The sequence below is a fragment of the Aquarana catesbeiana genome, linkage group LG09, assembly GCF_042186555.1.
Source record: "Aquarana catesbeiana isolate 2022-GZ linkage group LG09, ASM4218655v1, whole genome shotgun sequence".
NCBI lineage: Eukaryota > Metazoa > Chordata > Amphibia > Anura > Ranidae > Aquarana > Aquarana catesbeiana.
The window spans coordinates 44229002-44248526 of record NC_133332.1 but is presented as its reverse complement, the minus strand read 5'-3'; the positions used below and the strand labels follow the sequence as shown (position 1 = coordinate 44248526).

At 45.3% G+C, this 19525-nt stretch overlaps 1 protein-coding gene across 1 annotated transcript in view; it reads right to left on the bottom strand.

Moving 5' to 3' along the window:
* The window catches only part of LOC141107556 (uncharacterized), a 146237-nt gene that overhangs the window by 67615 nt on the left and 59097 nt on the right, over positions 1–19525 (bottom strand). The window contains exons 8-12 of the mRNA XM_073598380.1: positions 16380–16565; positions 10627–10740; positions 8018–8254; positions 5947–6057; positions 1608–1718 (exon numbers count right to left, since the gene is read on the bottom strand). Coding sequence (XP_073454481.1) covers positions 1608–1718; positions 5947–6057; positions 8018–8254; positions 10627–10740; positions 16380–16565 — 759 coding nt within the window. The remainder of the gene's footprint in view (positions 1–1607; positions 1719–5946; positions 6058–8017; positions 8255–10626; positions 10741–16379; positions 16566–19525) is intronic.

Below are 19525 nucleotides of genomic sequence, written 5' to 3'. Positions count from 1 at the left end.
GTACCCAGTACTGCCCCCTCATTAGTGCCCAGGAATGCAGCCTCAACAGTGCCCAGCAAAGCAGCCTCACCAGTGCCTAGCAATGCACCCCCCACTGTAGTGTCTTCTGTCCCCTGCATCTCCCACTGTAGTGTCATCTGTCCCCTGCACCCCCCACTGTAGTGTCCTCTGTCCCCTGCACCCCCCACTGTAGTGTCATCTGTCCCCTGCACCCCCCACTGTAGTGCCTAGAAATCCTAGAAAGCAGCCTCATCAGTGCCAAGGAATACAGCCTCACCTGTGCCCAGCAATGCAGCCCCACCAGTGCCCAGCAATGCAGCCTCACCAGTGCCCAGCAATGCAGCCTTACCAGTGCCCAGCAATGCACCCCCCACTGTAGTGATCTCTGTCCCCTGCACTCCCCCACTGTAGTGCCCAGCAATGCAGCCTCACCAGTGCCCAGCAATGCAGCCTCACCGGTGTCCAGCAATGCAGCCTTACCTGTGCCCAGCAATGCAGCCTTACCTGTGCCCAGCAAAGCAGCCTCACCTGTGCCCAGCAATTCAGCCTCACCTGTGCCCAGCAATGCAGCCTCACCAGTGCCCAGCAAAGCAGCCTCACCAATGCCCAGTAATGCAGCCTCACCAGTTCCCAGCAATGCACCACCCCCCACTGTAGTGTCCTCTTTCCCCTGCAACCCCCCTCACTGTAGGGTCTTCTGTACCCCCATAGTGCCCTCTGTCCCCTGCACCCCCCCCCACTGTAGTGTCCTCTGTCCCCTGCACCCCCCACTGTAGTGTCCCCTGTCCCCTGCACCCCCCACTGTAGTATCCTCTGCCCCCTGCACCCCCCACTGTAGTGTCCTCTGTCCCCTGCACCCCCCACTGTAGTGTCCTCTGTCACCTGCACCCCCCCACTGTAGTGTCCTCTGTCCCCTGCACCCCCCCACTGTAGTGTCCTCTGTCCCCTGCACCCCCCCACTGTAGTGTCCTCTGTCCCCTGCACCCCACCCCACAAACACACGCTGTGTAGGTAGAACTCTCCGACCTTACACAGGTGTACAGCAAGCAGAGCAGCGGAGATCGGCATCACAGGGCTGGATGGGGGGCAGGAACTACTGAAGTTAACTTTTCACATTAACAGGCTGGTGATTGGTTGCTAGGATCGTCCGGCAGCCAATCACCTGCTGTTTAATGTAAAAAGTTAACTTCAGCAGTTCCCGTCCCCATCCAGCCCTGTGATACTGGCCGCAGGGGGGGCCAACCCCTGCCCTAGAGGCTCGGGGCTAAAGCCCCAGAAGCCACACCCTAGCGACGCCACTGCCAATAAAATACATTTATGTTTTTGGTTGTAACATGACAAAATGTAGAACATTTTAAGGGGTATGAATACTTTTTCAAGGCACTGTATGTATAATTTAGGTGTTAGTATATGTACATTTGTTGTTTTTTTTTTCTTGCACTTATTCATGAAATAGTCATTTGTTGTTTTTGAGATTTAAAGGGGCAGTGCACCAAATTGTTTTTCTCACAAGCAGTATAGCAGTATAGAGGTCTACAGTAAATGTATTCCACTGATATGGAATCCAGTCAAGATACAAAATATACATGAATATTTTCTTATGTTACCTGAATACCCAGGGTCACAAGAACACTGGAATGAATTCACCAGGTCAATGCAACGTCCCTGAATGCATGGGTCACTGCTGCACTCATTAATATTCGTGTCACATGTGGCACCTGTGGAAACAATAGAACATGATATTGTAGTAGTTAAATAATTTACATCAGGGCTACTCAACCAGGGTAACCTGGTTGTCTTCACAACAGCTAAGACAATTATTCCAGAACCCATGAATTTCAGTCTAATTTAAAAGCCTGAGTAGAAAAGCCTGTTCCATGCCAGCAACTGCAGAATGGGACCCTTGCATTCTGTGTGGAAGCAGTGGTCTCTCTGTAGAGTGCCAGCATCCCCCTGCTAAATTTGATCTATAGCTCTGCAAGGATCACACTCAGCAGCTACTGGTAGGACACAGGTTTTTCTACTCAGGTTGTGGATGCTTTGGAGTGAAAAGAAATTGAATAACATTGAACACCTTTTGTTTTAATACACCTAGAATGTATTTAGATGGTTTAGGGCTCATACAGTTTGTACAGCAATAAAACCAGGCTTTTGTGGGTGCAAGGGAGGCACAGGTGCAGCGTACAGTATATAGTTCAGCATGTCACAAATCAGGGTATATTGCTCAGCATGACACAGATCAGGTTATACAGCTCAGCAGGTGAGCAGAGGCGGGCAGGGGCTCGCGGCACTGACGGCTCTCCCCCCTCCACCCTCAGAGTAGGGCTCGCGGCATTCTGAGGGCACCCACCCCCACGGGAGGTTCGGCACTTACTGGGCTGTGGTGTCTTCTCCTCCGAGTCCTGTGTCTCCTCCTGAGTGTAGGCAGCAGTGGCGGCAGAGGCGTCTGTTCCTCCAGCCCGTGTCTCCTCTGCTCCTCTGGATGTTTCCTCTTCCTAAGCGCTAGGCATCCAATAGGATCGCCTGGCGCTTTGGCCAGTCAGGAAACAGGTTTCACGACATGCCTCCTGATTGGCGGGGAGGAACTATAGTGTGAAAATTCATTCGCTATCGTCACACAATTGGGTGGGATCAGGGCGCACTCTCTCTGCCCCAAGCCTACCCTTTTTTGTAGCCTATTAGAGCCTTTGGCTCTTATCAGGTGCTTAAAAAAAAAACCCTGCCCACAGGAATTAATGCCCCCGGCGTCCTGAAAGGGGGGCAGCGGTAGGGATAGGGGGGCAGCGCCCGTGCGCCCCCAATGCACGGGCTGCTACTGCTGGCAATTAACTGACAGCTGAACACAGAGCTCTGAGAAGGAAGGGCTGAGCCCACTCCTGACAAGTGAACATCATTACCGCTCACTGATTGGTTGCTAGAGGTTACTGTACATCATTACTGCTAACTGATTAGCTTCTAGAGCACGTTTTTTTCTCCATTTTTTATGTATGTTTGTATGTATGTATGTGTATGTAGGTCAGGTATGTCAGTGTATGTATGTCAGGTAGGTCAGTGTTTGTAGGTCATGTAGGTCAGTGTATGTATGTCAGGTAGTTCAGGTAGAGGTCAGTGTATGTAGGTCAGGTAGGTCAGTGTATGTAGGTCAGTGTATGTAGGTCAGTTAGGTCAGTGTATGTAGGTCAGGTATGTCAGTGTATGTATGTCAGGTAGGTCAGTGTATGTAGGTCATGTAGGTCAGTGTATGTAGGTCATGTAGGTCAGTGTATGTAGGTCATGTAGGTCAGTGTATGTAGGTCAGGTAGGTCAATGGTCAGTCATTAATGGTCAGTGTGTCAGGCAGGTGAGTTTAGTGGTCAGCAATAATGGACATTGTTTGGGACGTAAAGAAAAACTCACAAATAACTCCAGGTGAAATACATTGACTCTCTCTCTCTCTGAAAACATGTGGTGTGGCTGTTTCAAGATGCACAATAAGGAGGCACTTGAAGAAAGATGGGCTGCATGGTCGAGTCGCCAGAAGAAAGCCATTACTACACAAATGCCACAAAGTATCCCACTTACAATACGCTAAACAGTACAGAGACAAGCCTCAAACCTTCTGGCATAAAGTAATTTGGAGTGATGAGACCAAAATTGAGCTTTTTGGATACAACCATAAACACTACATTTGGAGAGGAGTCAACAAGGCCTATGATGAAAGGTACACCATTCCTATTGTAAAACACGGAGGGATGTTTTGGGGATGTGTGAACTACAAAGGTACAGGAAATTTGGTCAAAATTGATGGCAAGATGAAGGGGCACAATTCCTCCCATTGACACCAAAGATGGGACATAGTTTTTTCCCCACTAACTTCGGGACCTTTTCTACTCCAAATGGCCACAGTAAACCGGCCCTTTGTTTAGAAAGTTTGGAGACCCATGGTCTATCACATAAAATCCCAATAAACAGGGGCGTTGCTAGGTCTACAAAAGATCTGGGGCTAGAGCCCATAGCAGCAAAGCAACACTTGGGCGGGCATACACATGTATATAATATACGTGTTTGTGTATGTGTGTGTATATATGTATATGTATATATATAAATATTGTTGCATATCTGAGTGTGGATCCCCCCTTACATCATGGTCCCCAGAGAGCCCCCCACTTACATCAGGGTCCCCAGAGAGCCCCGCTTACATCAAGGTTCCCAGAGAGCCTCCCTACTTACATCAGGGTCCCCAGAGCCCTCCTCATTACATCAGGGTCCCCAGAGAGCCCCCTTACATCGGGGTCCCAAGAGAGCCCCTTCCTTACATCAGGGTCCCCAGAGAGCCCCAGGGCTCAGGAGTGCGCTACATAAAGAATGCAGGGCTCAGCTGTGCCCATCTATGCAGCCTCACCAGTGCCCAGGAATGTAGCCTCACCTATGCCCAGGAATGCAGCCTCAACTGTGCCCAGGAATGCAGCCTCAACTGTGCCCAGGAATGGAGCCTCACCTTTGCCCAGGAATGGAGCCTCACCAGTGCCCACATCTCAGCCTCACCAGTACCCAGCACTGCCCCCTCATCAGTGCCCAGGAATGCAGCCTCACCTGTACCCAGCAATGCAGCCTCACCAGTGCCCAGCAAAGCAGCCTCACCAGTGCCTAGCAATGCACCCCCCACTGTAGTGTCTTCTGTCCCCTGCATCCCCAACTGTAGTGTCCTCTGTCCCCTGTGCCCCCCACTGTAGTGTCATCTGTCCCCTGCACCCTCCCCCCACAGTAGTGCCTAGAAATGCAGCCTCATCAGTGCAAAGGAATACAGCCTCACCTGTGCCCAGCAATGCAGCCTCACCAGTGCCCAGCAATGCAGCCTCACCAGTGCCCAGCAATGCACCCCCCACTGTAGTGATCTCTGTCCCCTGCACTCCCCCACTGTAGTGCCCAGCAATGCAGCCTCACCAGTGCCCAGCAATGGAGCCTTACCTGTGCCCAGCAATGCAACCTTACCTGTGCCCAGCAAAGCAGCCTCACCTGTGCCCAGCAATTCAGCCTCACCTGTGCCCAGCAATGCAGCCTCACCAGTGCCAAGCAATGCAGCCTCACCAGTGCCCAGTAATGCAGCCTCACCAGTGCCCAGCAATGCACCACCCCCCACTCTAGTGTCCTCTGTCCCCTGCACCCCCAATGTAGTGTCCTCTGTCAATTGCACCCCCCCCTGTAGTGTCCTCTGTCCCCTGAACCCCCCCACTGTAGTGTCCTCTGTCCCCTGCACCCCCCCCCACTGTAGTGTCCTCTGTCCCCTACACCCCACCACTCAAACACACGCTGTGTAGGTAGAACTCTCCTACCTTACACAGGTGTACAGCAAGCAGAGCAGCGGAGATCAGCATCACAGGGCTGGATGGGGGTGGGAACTACTGAAGGTAACTTTTCACATTAACAGGCTGGTGATTGGTTGCTAGGATCGTCCGGCAGCCAATCACCTGCTGTTTAATGTAAAAAGTTAACTCCAGCAGTTCCCGTCCCCATCCAGCCCTGTGATACTGGCCGCAGGGGGGGGGCTCACATTCAGCATTGGTGGGCCAGTTGCGGCCCACGGACCGCGGGTTGCCAACCCCTGCCCTAGAGACTCGGAGCTAAAGCCCCAAAAGCCACCACCTAGCGACGCCACTGCCAATAAAATACATTTATGTTTTTGGTTGTAACATGACAAAATGTAAAAAATTTTAAGGGGTACGAATACTTTTTCAAGACACTGTATGTATTATTTAGGTGTTAGTATATGTACGTTTGTTTGCTTTTTTTCTTGCACTTATTCATGAAATAGTCATTTGTTGTTTTTGAGATTTTGAGGGGCAGTGCACCAAATTGTTTTCCTCACAATAAAAAGGACTAGCAGTATAGAGGTCTACAGTAAATTTATTCCACTGATATGGAATCCAGTCAAGATACAAAATATACATTAATATTTTCTTATGTTACCTGAATACCCAGGGTCACAAGAACACTGGAATGAATTCACCAGGTCAATGCAATGTCCGTGAATGCATGGGTCACTGCTGCACTCATTAATATTCGTGTCACATGTGGCACCTGTGGAAACAATAGAACATGATATTGTAGTAGTTAAATAATTTACATCAGGGCTACTCAACCAGGGTAACCTGGTTGTCTTCACAACAGCTAAGACAATTATTCCAGAACCCATGAATTTCAGTCTAATTTCAAAGCCTGAGTAGAAAAGCCTGTTCCATGCCAGCAACTGCAGAATGGGACCCTTGCATTCTGTGTGGAAGCAGTGGTCTCTCTGTAGAGCGCCAGCATCCCCCTGCTAAATTTGATCTATATCTCTGCAAGGATCACACTCAGCAGCTACTGGTAGGACACAGGTTTTTCTACTCAGGTTGTGGATGCTTTGGAGTGAAAAGAAATTGAATAACATTGAACACCTTTTGTTTTAATACACCTAGAATGTATTTAGCTGGTTTAGGGCTCATATAGTTTGTACAGCAATAAAACCAGGCTTTTGTGGGTGCAAGGGAGGCACAGGTGCAGCGTACAATATATAGTTCAGCATGTCACAAATCAGGGTATATTGCTCAGCATGACACAGATCAGGTTATACAGCTCAGCAGGTCAGCAGAGGCGGGCAGGGGCTCGGGGCACTGACGGCTCTCCCCCTCAGAAGGCTCGCGACACTCTGAGGGCACCCACCCCCACAGGAGGTCCGGCACTTACTGGGCTGTGGTGTCTTCTCCTCCGAGTCCTGTGTCTCCTCCTGAGTGTAGGCAGCAGTGGCGGCGGAGGTGTCCGTTCCTCCAGCCCGTGTCTCCTCTGGCTGCCTGTTTCCTCTTCCTATGTGCTAGGCACCCAGTAGGATCGCCTGGCGCTTTGGCCAGTCGGGAAACAGGTTTCACGACATGCCTCCTGATTGGCGGGGAGGAACTATAGTGTGAAAATAGTGAAAATTAATTTGCTATCGTCACACAATTGGGTGGGATCAGGGCGCACTCTCTGTGCCCCAAGCCTACCCTTTTTTGTAGCCTATTAGAGCCTCTGGCTCTTATCAGGTGCTTAAAAAAAAAACACCCCTGCCCACCCCTGCCATAGGAATTAATGCCCCCGGCGTCCTGAAAGGGCCCAGGAACATGGTTAGGGGGGCAGCGCTAGGGATGGGGGGGCATCACCCGTGTGCCCCCAATGCACGGGCCGCTACTGCTGGCAATTAACCGACAGCCGAGCACAGAGCTCTGAGAAGGAAGGGCTGAGCCCAGCCCTGACAAGCACACATCATTACTGCTCACTGATTGGTTGCTAGAGGTTACTGTACATCATTACTGCTAACTGATTAGCTTCTAGAGCAGGGTTTTTTTTCCATTTTTTCCATTATCATTTTTTCCATTGTCCCCAGCAGAGTTTTCCCCATCAGTGTCCCCAGCAGAATTTTCCCCATCAGTGTCCCCAGCAGAATTTTCCCCATCAGTGTCCCCAGCAGAGTCTCCTGTACATTTATGTGTGCAGATTTATGCCCATTTGCCTCTTGTCACTGTTTGAGCCAACTTCAGCTCTCCTGCACCACCCAACTCTCGCCCGCTGCTACACACACGCAGACTGTATGGTGGATGGAATTTTAATGTAAACAGTGGGCGGGAAGCCAGGAGGTGCCACACTGATGACGTCACCTCCTAGCAGCCAATCCACAGCAAAGCACAGCAGCCAATCCCATGGCAGCATGGGAGGGTGTGGGGGGAGTGGCTTTGTATCCAGGACCTGCCAGACACACTGCCGATAACAGCAGCTGCTTTTAAAAGCCAGCAAATCGGCAGTGATGTGTTGGCAGAGCCTGGGTAAGCTGCGAGCCAGACAAATCACACCCGCGGGCCAGGGTTTGGAGACCCCTGGTCAAGTAGATAGAAGGTCTGGAGAGTTAGAGACCCCTGGTCAAGTAGATAGAAGGTGTGAAGAATCTTCATAATCCTCATAGGGAAAAATATAATAAAGCTTTGCCAGAAGTATGGGTATGAAAGACCTACAGAGACGGGGGATCAGTTACCTGTGATACCAGGCTCGCACAAACACTGGAAGCCATTGAGTTGGTCCTGGCAGGTGGCACCATTATGGCATGGTTGACTGATGCACTCGTCAATGTTTTCCTCACACAGCTGGCCTGTAAATCCACTTAAGCATTCACAGGTAAAGAAACCAGGGTGGTCTACACAGACCCCAGAATGTTGACAGGGCGAGCTGGAACATTCGTCCACATCGGTTTCACATCTATGGCCCTGAAAACCTAAGAAGGAGACAAGTAATAGATGGTATTAGCAAGAAGGTGTACAGATATAAGTCATGCTCTTATTATATTGTATGGGGCAAAAATTAAGCTGATATCTATAGCTACCAACTACCAACCTTGCTCTTTTTGTTGAAGAGGGGGTCTCTCTGGTGACTCCATTCACATCTGAGCAATCTGAAGTGAATTTCCCAATGCACTCAACATCAAGATTCACATTATAAGCAGTGGTGACCAATCACACCTGAGTGTTGTGTAACATTAAGCTTGCCGCTTAAAGCTCGAAAAAGTACATAAGCTTTTTTTGGGCAGAGTCATACGTTCTCAGTAACTAGCTTTCCATTGGCTAAAACAAAAAAATGCTCAAGCCTGAAAGTGCCTGAAAAGCGCATGTACAAAAACACAAAAAAGCTCCACAGTCATCTGAATGCTCGCACTTGGCAGGAAATGCTCATACATATACACAAGCACAGAACCACTATGGCCCTTGCTCCTATGGGTGCAAAAAGAAAAAGAGAAGCACATCTAAGTGTAGACTATAATGCAGTTTAATACACTCAGAGGGCAAGCAATTCACATGGTATAAAAAACAGGAAGGCTCATCAGTGCCCATGGAAAGTCACCACTGCACAGTGGGGAACACTGGAGGAATCTGGATGCTAAGTCACTGACATGAACGTGGAAGCCAACCAAGACTTTCTGCCATTGGGGTCGAGGGCTGGAAGGCTCCATTGACCGTCCCTGGGGAGGAGATGCAACGCATTTCTGAGCATGTGCAATGCTTGGATAGAGGCATTGTGGCACATGCTCAGAAACGTGTCACAGCTCTCCAGCCCTTTCCAGCTATCGATCACGATTACAGATGGCCTTGGCTGGCTTCCACATCCATTTCAGTTACTTCCAGAGTCCTCCAGCTTTCCCCGTTGTGCAGTGGTGACTTTCCATGGAGTTTTTTTTTATCACTGATGAGCCTTCCATGTGAGTTGCTTGACCTGTGAGTCTATTAAATTGCATTACAGTCTTCACTTAGAGGCACTTCTCTTGTTCCTTTTGTCTCCACATTTTTAGAGTCAGCTTCTGCTCTTGAGACAAGCTTTCCCTGGTGGATGGACTGATTGAACTTTTAACCTTTATGCCATGGTTCTCTTGGTTTTCCAGAATTTAGGACTATTTTTAACGAATTCTGTATACTCGTGTCCTTTGAGTGTTTAATTCTATGTGCCTACTTCCTTGTTGTTTTTTGCTTGTATGGGTGCACATGCGTGGGCGCACACAGACGCCAGGTAGCTTTTTAAACTGGTCTTTGCATGGGATCCCTGTCTTTGGTCTACTATGTTTCCTGAGCTTTATTTTACCCTCTCTTGTGATTGACCTTCTGCTGTTGACCCAATCAGCCTCTGACTCTGCCTGAACACTGCCTGCACTAACCCCTGGCCTGATCTTCTGGATTACACTTCTGCCTGCTCCTTATGACTGTCTGCTCCACTGTTACTGACCCTGGCTTGGCTTCTGACTACTCCTCTGCCTGCCATCTTCATTTGATCTGCCTGCTAGTTGGCGATCCGGTCTGCCTGACATTGTTAAACGGACTTTGCTCTAGTGCCTGTGCCAACTATCCTGTGCCTGACTTGCTGCCAAAATTGCCTGCCGGTGCCCAAATGGTCTGATATTCCAGCCGCCTCTTGGGTGCACAGTAAACTTGTTAGCACCCACCAGCAGTAGGTCTGTCAGGCATTCGTGCCACTCTGTGCTCTGGTGCTCCCTGTTACCTTATCAGGGCTCCTGAGCCAGAGGTGACCATGTAAGAGAAGCCTACGTCTGCATGTCAGACTCCACTACCAGGTACGTGACAACATTCCAGTGTCAAAAGAAATCCAACTTATCCCCTGCTGAATCAATACTACAGCTCTACTATCAGCTTTGCTGATTGCAGAGTTCTCACTTTGACTTAGCAGAAGCTGTGTCAGACTTTTGCAGAGAGACCACTGTTTTCATACAGAGAGTAAGGCCCCATACACACTATTAGATTTTCTGCAGATTTTTGTCTTCAGATTTACCAAAACCATGTAGTGCAAGGGCCTACCTGATTGCATACAAATTGAAACTCTTAAGGTTTGACCTCATATTATATGGTTTTGGTAAATCTGAAGACAAAAATCTGCAGAAAATCTAATAGTGTGTATGGGGTTTAAGGATCCTTCTCGGCAGCATGCTTCCAGGGGACAGACTTTTCTACTCAGGCTGTGGCTGCTTTTTAATAAAAATTTACCTCAAGACTGTGTACACCATTTTTGTTTTTAATCATTAGTAATGTATTCAGTGGATTTAAACTGAAAGTTAATTTGGGCTTCAGGAACTGGCAGAATACTCACCTGGATGACAGGAACAGTGAAAATCATTTAACAGATCAGTGCAGTTTCCACCGTTTACACAGGGAGAGCTTAAACACTTGCTAACTTCCCGTTCACAGAAAACTCCTTCAAATCCTGGAGAAGAGAATCAATTAAAACGGTTATCCATCATATAACTAAAGAAGTTGTTTATTCAATACTCCAAAAAATGCTCCCTGGTTTATATCCTATGTACAGCTATTTCAGTGAAGCAGTAAAAATGCAATAAAACATGCCTCACCTCCTGGATCACCAGCTGAAGAAGGGAGGTCCTGATCTCTCTACATAGATTTTTAGTTATCACTAGAAGCAGCACCAGCAGGAAGAATGAGTTCCCAATTCCTCTATATAGATCTTTAGTTATCACTAGAAGGATCGTCAGCAGGAGGAAGGAGGTCCTGATTCCTCTATATCATTATTAAGTTATCACTAGAGGGATCACCAGCAGGAAGAATAAGGTCCCGATTCTGCTATATAAATCTTTAGTTATTACTAGAGGGAACACCAGTAGGAGGAAGGAGGACCTGATTCCTCTACTGTATATAGATCTTTAGTTATCACTAGAGGGATCACCAGCAGGAGGAAGGAGGTCCTGATTCCCCTATAAGGATTTTTAGGTATCACTGGAGGCATCACCGTCAGGAGGAAGGAGGTCCTGATTCCTCTATATCGATCTTTAGTTATAATAGTTTTTATAAAAAGCTGAGTACAGGGGAATGATCTTAAATCTGCTTGGGGGAAATTCAAGAGTAACATTAGAAAGTATTATTTTGCCAAAAGAGCAGTGGAAGCTTGTGTAGCAATAACTCACGGAGGAGCTGCTGATTTAGATCGGGCCTGTTCTCTGATCTCTTCACCCCTCTTAACTTATTCAATCCCCTTGACACAACTGTAGTGCAGTGTTGTAGTGACACTAATACCAATTATAGCTCACAATATATACATATATATATATATATATATATATATATATATATATATATATATATATATAGATCTAACACTCATATATATATATATATATATATATATATATATATATATATAGTATTTTTGAAAACTACCACAATATATATATATATATATATATATATATATATATATATACATATATATATATATATATATATATATATATATATATATATATATATATATATATATATATATATATATATATATATATATATATATATATATATACACATATATACATATATATATATACATATATATATATATATATATATATCTACCTGGGTGCTTGTGACTCCACCTGCAGGAGAAAAACAACACTGCACATAAACGTCTGTGATAACCAAAGGTTTTTTACTGGAAAATTATGTATATATATATATATATATATATATATATATATATATATATATATATATATATATATAGTTATTACAGTGACTATACTATCACACCAACGTAGTATGACAGTACAGTAAATATTTACAACAGTCTTTGTACACATACACAAATATACATCAATATATCCACGCACACAGAACATTCCTGAAAAGTCCCCTTATTGGTGCGTCTCCAGGTGGGACCAGTGTTCAAAGTGAAATCGTCTTAACTCTGGACACCTTCCCACCTCCAGCACACTGTAGTAAGCGCAAAGACACAGGAATGCGAATATCCCACAATACAGATACTAGGGAGCTCCCCCTGCTTTAAACAGTCAAGTCACTATCCCTTATGACTAAATGCAGAGCCCTGCAATAAAAGAGATAGTCCTGTAGTCTTCAATCTTCAGCTAGCCACAAATTAATATTTGTAATCCACAAGAGAGTTCTTCTGGAGTGTTGCGCAGTGCAAGTTGATACACAAAAGTAATTATAATCAGGCAAATTGATTCAGTGTTCTTACTTGAAGGAGACAGACATCTAGTATCAGTTTCTGGATATTGAAGTCTGTGTAAATGTAATACTTTCCAACTCAATTGTTCCGTGGGACTATTAGTCCCAGCAACACTGTGTAACAGCTCTAAATGTGTGTAGTGTTAAACAAACTTCTGGGTGTTAATCCTCTCACCGCACCGGATCCATACAGATGGGTAAAAACAAAAATTGCGCTTACACTAATATATATAAGCAGCGACTAAAAAGTAGTAAACCATAAATCATATATATATCAAAAAGGTCGCGCTAAAAATTAGAGGTAAAAAACTTCATAAAGATATGAAGGTGAATAGTGATCATTAGGTAGATGAATTTCATAAGAGTGCTGAGCAATGTAAATACACGCTTTAAAAATAAATGCTGTTGGTTAAATAGGACACAGAAATCATTGACTATGTCCGTATGAAAGGATCAATATTGCATGACCCAATCGGTGACAAGTAAATATCTCAAATAACTGTAGGGATAATAATGTGACAAATCTGTGTCTAAAAACTGAACCGTGATGAATGAAGAAAAAAATATAATATAAATGAATAAAAAAATAAAAATACAATAAACCCAAAATAAGTCCGTGACTCAACAAAAACAATAATAATGGAAGTCCATCCGTGCTAGATTGATATGCAAAGAAAATAACTTGTCTCCCAGTGCTCTGTGAAATAATGTAACAAAATCTTGCTGTGGTAAAAATTAGAGTGCGTAGACAGACCTCCACCTCTTGGAAAAATTGCTGCCTCTTACCAGACAAAAATGGTCTCTTAATTACAGGAGACCCAGGGAGCGGATGGCTGCAACCCCAGCCAGGGATCTTAAAGGCAGGCACTCAGCATCCAGATCCAGGGACTCTCTCCCACCAGCCTCCGCAAACAAGGAAATGTCACCATGCTTCTCCTCACGTGTTCAGACTAAGAGGTTGCAGCCATCCGCTCCCTGGGTCTCCTGTAATTAAGAGACCATTTTTGTCTGGTAAGAGGCAGCAATTTTTCCAAGAGGTGGAGGTCTGTCTACGCACTCTAATTTTTACCACAGCAAGATTTTGTTACATTATTTCACAGAGCACTGGGAGACAAGTTATTTTCTTTGCATATCAATCTAGCACGGATGGACTTCCATTATTATTGTTTTTGTTGAGTCACGGACTTATTTTGGGTTTATTGTATTTTTATTTTTTTATTCATTTATATTATATTTTTTTCTTCATTCATCACGGTTCAGTTTTTTAGTCACAGATTTGTCACATTATTATCCCTACAGTTATTTGAGATATTTACTTGTCACCGATTGGGTCATGCAATATTGATCCTTTCATACGGACATAGTCAATGATTTCTGTGTCCTATTTAACCAACAGCATTTATTTTTAAAGCGTGTATTTACATTGCTCAGCACTCTTATGAAATTCATCTACCTAATGATCACTATTCACCTTCATATCTTTATGAAGTTTTTTACCTCTAATTTTTAGCGCGACTTTTTTGATATATATACCATACAGATGGGTGTCTTCGTTTCAGCAGTTCTCAGTCCGTGTGGAGCCACAACCACACTGTCACGCTGTTCCGTTTACTAACGACCAGGAGTCCTCGGTTACCTCCTCCACGGGTCTCTGGAATGATCACCTCTGCTGCTCCAGCACACTGTGATCGATGGCAGGATCCTTGCTGCTGCTCCGCTCCTTCGCAAGGTAGGCCGCAACCCTGTGGGACACACACACCCACAGAGTTCTGCTGGCAGGCCACTCCCAGCCCTTTTATATCCTCCCCACAATGTAGTTCAGTCCTCCTCTGGTCCATGAGCATTGTGGGTAGGTCATAGTTAATGTCCAGAAGTAAACAATCAATCACTTCCATGTCACTTCCCAAAATGATGAATAATAAAAGTCTTGTATCTTTATAGTTGGCCACTAGATGGTGCTATATCAACTTTTTACCTTTACAACACACATATGACTATAAACAAAAGTTGTCAGTGCTACACTTGGAACAGACCTTCACCAGAAGTCAATTAACAATAGGGGTCAGTTTATAAAACATTTGTTGCACAAATGTCAGAATGTCAGAAGCATTCATGCAAGTTGAACAAAATGCCCAGCGTTTTTTGACGACATTATTGCCTGTATCGTCAGCTCCGTCTAGTGGTCAAAATGCGGTAGTTTTCAAAAATACTATAATGAGAAAACTCTACCACATTTTGGCCACTAAATGGAGCTGATGATACAGGAATTAATCCCTTAGAAAAAATATGGGACATTTTGTTCAACTTGTTTGCATGCTTCTGACATTAGTGCAACATTTTTTTATAAACAGACCCCTGAGTGAAAATAAACACGGGTAAAAGCCAGGTCTATCTTCAGACAAAAATGTCTTAAAAAAACGCAGATTTCACGCCCCCTTGGTCTTTTTCTGCCGTCAGTCTTCTATTTTTTTTATCACAAAGGTATGCTTAACCATTAGGATCATTGTTTATGTAATCTTCTGTACCTGCCAATAACAAAAATGATTTCCTGACATCCTTGCTGCTGGCAGAGATACAATATTACTGTTGCCAGAGACATTAGACCAGGAGACGGTTTATGAACTGTTCTTTGGTGTCTCTGTCTCAGACAAGCCAGACAATATCCTCTTTTAAAAAGCTCCTAGCATCAGATATTTGTGTTCATTCTTCATTCTTCCTTTCTTCCAAGCAAGCCGGCACCATTTTTGTGAGTTCCGGAAAAACAGCAATGCGTTCTATGGCTGCAACTGCTCAGCCAGTTTGTGTCTTTCTACTCTACAGAGAGGAAAAAAAAATGAAAAAAAAAGGGGGAAGAAACTGCGCTCTGGTGAACTAACATAACCCTAAGTAGTGAAACGAATTGATTGTGCAAATAAAGAAGCAGAAATTCCTCTGCGCAACATAAACACAGTGTGTAACAAATGGAAAAAATGGAATTGTGCTAAAGACTGATATACATACAAATAATCACTAATTCTGCAATAAATTCCTGAATGTATATCATGTGAGGTTGCATCACCTCTCATCGCTGTTGTAGTTACCAGCAGGACGGGTCAGTCTGTGAGCTTACTGGTCGGTGCTCCAGACATTTCAGGCGCTTATTTTTACCAGGATTATGTGAGTGCAATATTGTATCTATTTTTAAATAAAGGTTTAAGGTTTTACACTATCGGAGCCTTTTATCTTTCATGATGCATCCATCTATCTGCGGGTTGGTGTCAATACGTGGCAGTTTGAAACACATATGTTCCGGTGGCTACGTTCTGGTTATGATATTACACCCTAAAGACCTTGGCTTATCGGATGTGGTCCGGAGGAATGTTAATTCCTATTCAGGCTCTCTCTGATCTTTTGTAGTGGGGGATCATGAGTCTCTGGTAAGCGGCCATTTTCCACCTTTGGTGGTGGATCGAGCACTATCTTCACACCAACAAGGACTACACAGCTTTTTGATGGACTTTTTCACATTATTGTATTTATTGATCACATGGGTGATCTAGTCATTTATGTGTGTGGACTCATGTATATAGTTATATTTATCCATTATTATTTTTAATTGTTTATAACATTAATTATTTAATGTCTTTGGGGATATGACACTTTGAAATGTTTACACCTCACATGATATACATTCAGGAATTTATTGCTGAGTTAGTGATTATTTGTATGTATATCAGTCTTTAGCGCGATTCCATTTTTTCCATACTCTACAGAGAGGATCAGTACAATGCAGTATATTAAATCACTAAAACACACCACTTTTGAGGATTAAAAAGCAAGAAAGAGTTGCATATTGTTTCTGGTGCACCTCCTTATGACCCTCCTTACCTGGCGTGCACTCACACTCGAAGCGACCCAACAAGTCCAGGCATGAGGCTCCATTGAAGCAGGGATTGGAGTGGCACTCATTCTGGTCTGTCTCACAGCGAGTGCCGGTATATCCGAGGGGGCAACGACACAGGAAGGAGCCCTCAGTGTTTACACACTGTCCATGGTGTTCACAGGGAGAGGGACCTGGGGGAAAAAAAAAGACAAAATTAGCAACATTTTCATTGATAATACACAAAAGTGTTATTTAGCTTCTTCCTGCCCAGCCCCGGCATCTCTTTCATGGACTATAGTTTTTTCCCTAGGTAAATGGGTAGGGGTACCATGTAACCCATACTCATTCACATAGGGTGGGGGGCAGGGATCTGGGGGCCCTCTTATTATCGGGGGCTCCCGGATTCCGATAAGCCCCCAGACCCCGACAACCAACGGCCAGGGTTGTCGGGAAGAGGCCCTTGTCCTCATCAACATGGGGACAAGGTGCTTTGGGGTGGGGGGGCCCGTGGGGCGCCCCCTCCCCCAAAGCACCCACCCCCCCATGTTGAGGGCGTGCGGCCTGGTACGGTTCAGCAGGGGGGGGGGGGGCGCTTGCTCGTCCCCACCCCCTTTCCTGACCGGCCGGGCTGCATGCTCAGATCGGGATCTGGTATGATTTTTGGGGGGGACCCCACGCCGATTTTTCGGCGTAGGGGGTTCCCCTTAAAATCCATGCCAGACCTAAGGGCCTGGGATGCCCCACAACGGTGCTCGCAAGGTGTCAATCTCGCCGATAAAAGCGGCGAGATTGACTTCCTTTTCTAGTCCCGTCGTACCCGAGTCACGTTCAAAATTAACGGACTTGTCCGTGTGTGGGCAAGTCCGTTCATTCTGAAAGTCCGCTGTAACTCCGGCGAAAGTCCGGGTGGACCTAGCCTGCCGGAAAGTCAGGTCGTGTGTAGGCAAGTCCGTCCGTTCAAAAAGTCCGGCGGTAGTCCGCCGGAAAGTCCGGCGGGAAGAATGTCCGACCAAGTATGCCGGAAAGTCTGCTCGTGTGTACGCGGCATTAGCCAAGGTGTTGAAAAGATTAAGCTTTTTGCTTCTGGTGTGTCTGTGGAAGAAGGATCTCTTGCTTAATTAGTGGACCGTTCGATGAACAAGAGCTATGGATCTGATTTTTCAGTGATTTGGTTATTGTGTATTTCCCATACACTGGCGGTAAGAGTTAGTCTTATTGGGTGTTGGTGACGGTTCTCTCTCTCTTCATTTCATTGGAGTTTTCAAGATGGACTGTGTAATGGAAATTTGTAAGTTCTGTATATATAATTGTATTGTATTTTGTGTGTATTGCACACTGCCCTCACTGTGCACACGGCACTAATAATGTTTTCAGTACATGTTTACATTCTTTCGAGTCCTGATTAGAATTAGCCTGCCTATGTAACGCCCCTTGTTACCATAAACGTACAATTGTAACATTAATGTGATACCTACGTAATCATGTGTATAAAAACCTTCAATTGCGTCATAATAAAGCAGAACAGTTATTTGGAAAGATGCTGAGCGTATCTTTTGTGTCTGTTCCCTACTGCAGTAGTTATTATTAATTTGGAACCACTAATCAATATGAGGATAGGAGTTGCCTATCATCAATTTAACCGAGTCAACTGTATTAATTTTTTATGCCATTGAATTTATTACATATGAACTTTTTGCTCATTTACCACCATTTTTTAGCGCTACACCTTTACCCCCTATTTATACATTGTGATCATATCCCCCGATAAAACTCCTCTCTTTAAAGTGGTTGTAAACCTTTATGTATATGCAGTGAAGTGGCTAGCCTTGGGTGATACACAGAGATGAAACAAATTCTCCTACATAAGTTGTATCTGTTTATCAGCAGTCTTCTCTACATCTGTTGAAAGCCCAGAGTTTATAAAGCTTGTCTGAGCTGTCAGAAAACAGTGGGTGGAGAGCTGAAATTACACACTGCAGAGCCCAGTGAGGAAAGCTCTGAGAGTTGACTGGAGGGAAGGGACACACACCCACCTTCACACAGCATACAGGAACACAGTAAAGGTTGTCAATCACAGACTGTGTGCTGGAGCTCACTCCCCTGTCACCTTTTTTCTCTTGGTGTCAGGAAAACTTGTCAGAAGTGACACATTTCATGTCTGAGGTTTTAAACCGCTTTAAGGAAGAATACATTCAGTTCATGAAATCTTTCATCATAGCTGAGGTTGTTGTGTTACACTATGTGATTTATTATCATTTCTCTGTGTGTATAACTTGGTTTATCACTGCCCTGTGTCTTTAAGCTGTGTTCTCTTGTCTAAGCTGAACTATCTCTCTCACTGTACTTCTGTATATCCCCTCCCCTTCCTTCTCTCTGGTATCATTCCACTGTTTCCTGTCATGGTGTAGACATCTTTCCATGTGGCTTACAACATCAACATTTTTCTACCTATGAGTGCCCTTGGATATACGGAACATTCAAAAGGCTTCATCGTCTGTCTGCTCAACGAGTTAAACTGTCTGAATTGATGCAAGGGATAAATAGATCACCAGGTTGTATAACCCCTATATGAACCTAGAGATAAGCTTATGGCCTTGTAGTTGAAGCGGAGCTCCTCCTTAAAAAAAAATATTAAAAGCCAGCAGCTAAAAATACTGCAGCTGGGGACTTTTAATAAATGGACACTTACCTGTCCAGGGTGCCCGCGATGTCGGCAGCAGAAGACGAGCAATTACTCGTCTCTCGGCTGCCCCCGCCGCCATCCTCGGTAAGGGAATCAGGAAGAGTAGCGTTGTGGCTTCACTGCCCGGTTCCCTACTGCGCATGCGCAAGTTGCGCCGCGCGTCTTTACTGGTCCCCTTTGTGTTCTGGGAACTGTGTGTTTCCCAGAACACAACGGGGGGGGGGGGGGGGGGGGGAGTGACGTATCTGCGGATATTCTGAGGCTAGCTATGCCCGGAAGAGGGTGCAGATACAGGTATCTGCACCCCCCTCCCCCCTGAAAGGTGCCAATTGTGGCACCGGAGGGGGGGAGGAATCCGAATTTAGGGTGGAGCTCCGCTTTAAGTCGAAAAACAGAGTTTCACAGCTTAATTACAAGATTTCTACATGACCGTACTGATACAGACAAGATTTACTGTCCTCATTGCAA